The 2,832-nt window shown below is 37.8% G+C and overlaps 1 protein-coding gene across 1 annotated transcript; it reads left to right on the forward strand.

Annotated features, from left to right (window-relative positions):
* The first annotated feature begins 917 nt into the window (after positions 1-917).
* On the forward strand, positions 918-2,201 carry si:dkey-30e9.6 (uncharacterized protein LOC564083 homolog). The gene is made up of 4 exons (XM_041987449.1): positions 918-1,103; positions 1,276-1,360; positions 1,440-1,582; positions 2,115-2,201. Exons 1-4 carry the CDS (start codon positions 918-920, stop codon positions 2,199-2,201), a joined length of 501 nt encoding a protein of 166 aa, XP_041843383.1.
* The last annotated feature ends 631 nt before the right edge of the window (positions 2,202-2,832 follow it).

Below are 2,832 nucleotides of genomic sequence, written 5' to 3' on the forward strand. Positions count from 1 at the left end.
TCTGATTCTGACTTTATTTGATGGTAAATGGATGTTCCTGGTGCCACCATAGCCCTGCAGCATCACAAAGCTACGAAAATGCACTTTGCACCTTGTTTTTTACAGCCCGGGCCGTCATGTGACGGCTGTATTTTGCTTCACAGCACAAATTCCCTACAGAAATATGTACATTGAAATTGTGAGCCCTCAACATAACAGGTTCCCTTCCTTTAGCTTCATATATACTTTGAACAGCAGGAAACTGGACAAAATTTTCTTTCATCACAATTTAAAATGCCACATTTTATTAATCATGAACACTAAATAACATTTTCCTGGAAAGAAGTGTCTCAAATGCTAGGTTTCTATCAGTTATACTAAATGTTTAACTATGAGTTAAGAGAACTACAGGGACTGGTGTTTCATCTTTTCAGAGGGTAAACGTTGTTAAGTATTTGTTTGGTGTTTTGTTGAATGTCCGACTGAGCTCGGCCCTCTCAAATTTCATTCATTCTGTTAAAGAGACAAAAGGGACTCGTAACCAAGCAACATTTTTTATGTGTTGTGTCTGTAATCGACTCCTCTGTCACTCTGTTTTGTGCTCTTGAGGCTAAAGCTGTGCCTTCAATGAGATTTCTCCTTGAAATTCAAGGTAAGCTTTTATAATATTGGTCCAGCTATGAACCAAAATGACTTGGAACAATTCGCTTCGTCAAATGTCCTCAGTCTCATTTGACAGAAAAATCCGATTCTCTGCAAGTCAGGATCTTGCCATTACAAGAAGTAACTGTTTAAAGCCGACGGGAAACGAGAGCCAAAGTGACACACGGAGCATCAAGCCACCAGATTTCTCTGTGAAATTCTACAGCCGTCTGACTGTTTCACCAAAGAAACAAAGAAATGTAAACTCAAATGTATCTGTACCTCAGTCTAATGTTATGAAGAGGATAAAAGGAAGATTTTTTCCCAACATTGTGCATGCGGGCACCAAGAAGAAAGATGCTCCAAAGTTCATCACAACACACAGACCTCCAGATGTGCTCAAGTCTGAACTGATGTTTGTAAAAAGAGGAAAGCATCCTCCAGGCCCTTACATGAACCCCAAACCTCCGAACTTCAGACAGGTGAGTGTCGGGCAAAAATATAACATGTTCATAACACCTCCTCTGCATGTTTACATCGTCTTAAAGTTAGGCAAAGCACAGTCTTCCACGTCCTTTCATAATGCAATATTTGATTTAAACACAAGATGGTGATATATCCAAAAATATACAGCTAAACACTGAACTCTTTCAGCTTGATGAAGACCTTCCAGACATGATAACTACACGTGAGAGAGACCCTGGCAACTGGAATTTTAAACTACAGCACTTAGACACATGTCAGTATCCTTATTCTCTGATCTCATCATGACTGCATCCACATATGCATAGACTAATGAAGATATATTTCTTTTCTAGTACGAACCACCAGATCTGAGGTTGACTTTAGCTCCAGAGACACTAAGACACGGATGGATACTTTTAAACCAGCAGAGCCAACATGGGATCCTAGGCTTATCCTTCCTCCACTGCCGTGGCCTCTAAAATCTGCCTCCTACACTGTCAGTACATGATGTGTCAACATTGTTATTCATGGCTTCTTAAGCAGATGCTGGATTTTGTAGGAATGTTATCTCCAAAGAAACGAAAGCACATGAAGCGGTGACCTTAAAAAAACATAATACACTGTTCAGATAAAACGTCAAGCTGCAGATGAAGCAGTCAAAACACTTCCAGAACCAAAAGCACTAAAGCATATCTCGATACTGATACAGTAACAGTGGTTTTGTTTCTTTTTTATTACATCTATAAGTACAATCAGCTGCTACATTTTCAGTCCTTAATATTTAAATGTGAAGGAGCACCACACAGAAGAATGATTGTATCTTTCATTTGAGTAACTAGTTTAAATATTTGATCAATTTCACCTTTTTATTTCACCTGACATGTTATTGGCTTGATTTTAATCCAAGTGCTGCAAATACACAATGAAAGATCTGGAAGCTACCTAACAAAAAGAGCTATTTTTAACCCGTGAGAACAACTTCAGCTGGAGCTTTGCCTCTATTAATGTTTACCAACTCTGTTCCACAGAGACACCAACGAAGAAGAGGAGCGTACACTGCCTTTTTGAACCGTGTGGAAGAGAAACTAAGTCAATCCTGGAATATGAAATCATGATCCTCTTCTTTACTTTAAAATACTCTTCAAAACTAACATATTTTGATAAACCGTGAAAAAGAAAACGTTAAATAATTGAAAATGTATGTATATGTCCATTAAATATTCAGTTCATGCTATGTTTACCAGTTATCTGGAGTAAGCCAAGGACATTTTTTTCCTTTAGACTTTTTTTAATCTTTAAAGGCAATCTAGTATCCATCTCATTTAAAAAAAACTTCCTTTATATTGGTTTTAAAACTATATTAACATCAATAGGTTGTCAGTAATTTCCTAACTTTGTTCTTTTGTTCTGCACTTTGTTTTATTTCAGTTCTCAGCTTGATCCAGTGCCTTTGTATGTCTAGGAAGTGTTTGCATTTCAGTCCAAATAATAAAAAGAATATTTAAAATCCAGATTTAACTGAGAAGAACATGACTGAGCTGGCAGGTTCTCATATTATTCAGCTAGGCAGATGGCATGAAGGGACAGTGGTGTCATGCAGCTCCACTGACAGCTGCTCTTTCACCACACAAAGAATTATAAGCACGTGAAGCCGTCACATGTTCCAAACATATCTAAAATAGCTCCACATATGTGGTTAATGGGTCATCTGTGACTCTGCATAACTGGCAGGCTAAATATAAAATG

This window comes from Melanotaenia boesemani, chromosome 6 (genome assembly GCF_017639745.1).
Source record: "Melanotaenia boesemani isolate fMelBoe1 chromosome 6, fMelBoe1.pri, whole genome shotgun sequence".
NCBI lineage: Eukaryota > Metazoa > Chordata > Actinopteri > Atheriniformes > Melanotaeniidae > Melanotaenia > Melanotaenia boesemani.

Coding starts and splice junctions, on each gene's coding strand:
- si:dkey-30e9.6 (XM_041987449.1), top strand. CDS start 918: ATGAAGAGGATAAAAGGAAGATTTTTTCCCAACATTGTGCATGCGGGC. Junction 1,104..1,275: donor AACCTCCGAACTTCAGACAG/GTGAGTGTCGGG, acceptor GAACTCTTTCAG/CTTGATGAAGACCTTCCAGA. Junction 1,583..2,114: donor TAAAATCTGCCTCCTACACT/GTCAGTACATGA, acceptor TCTGTTCCACAG/AGACACCAACGAAGAAGAGG.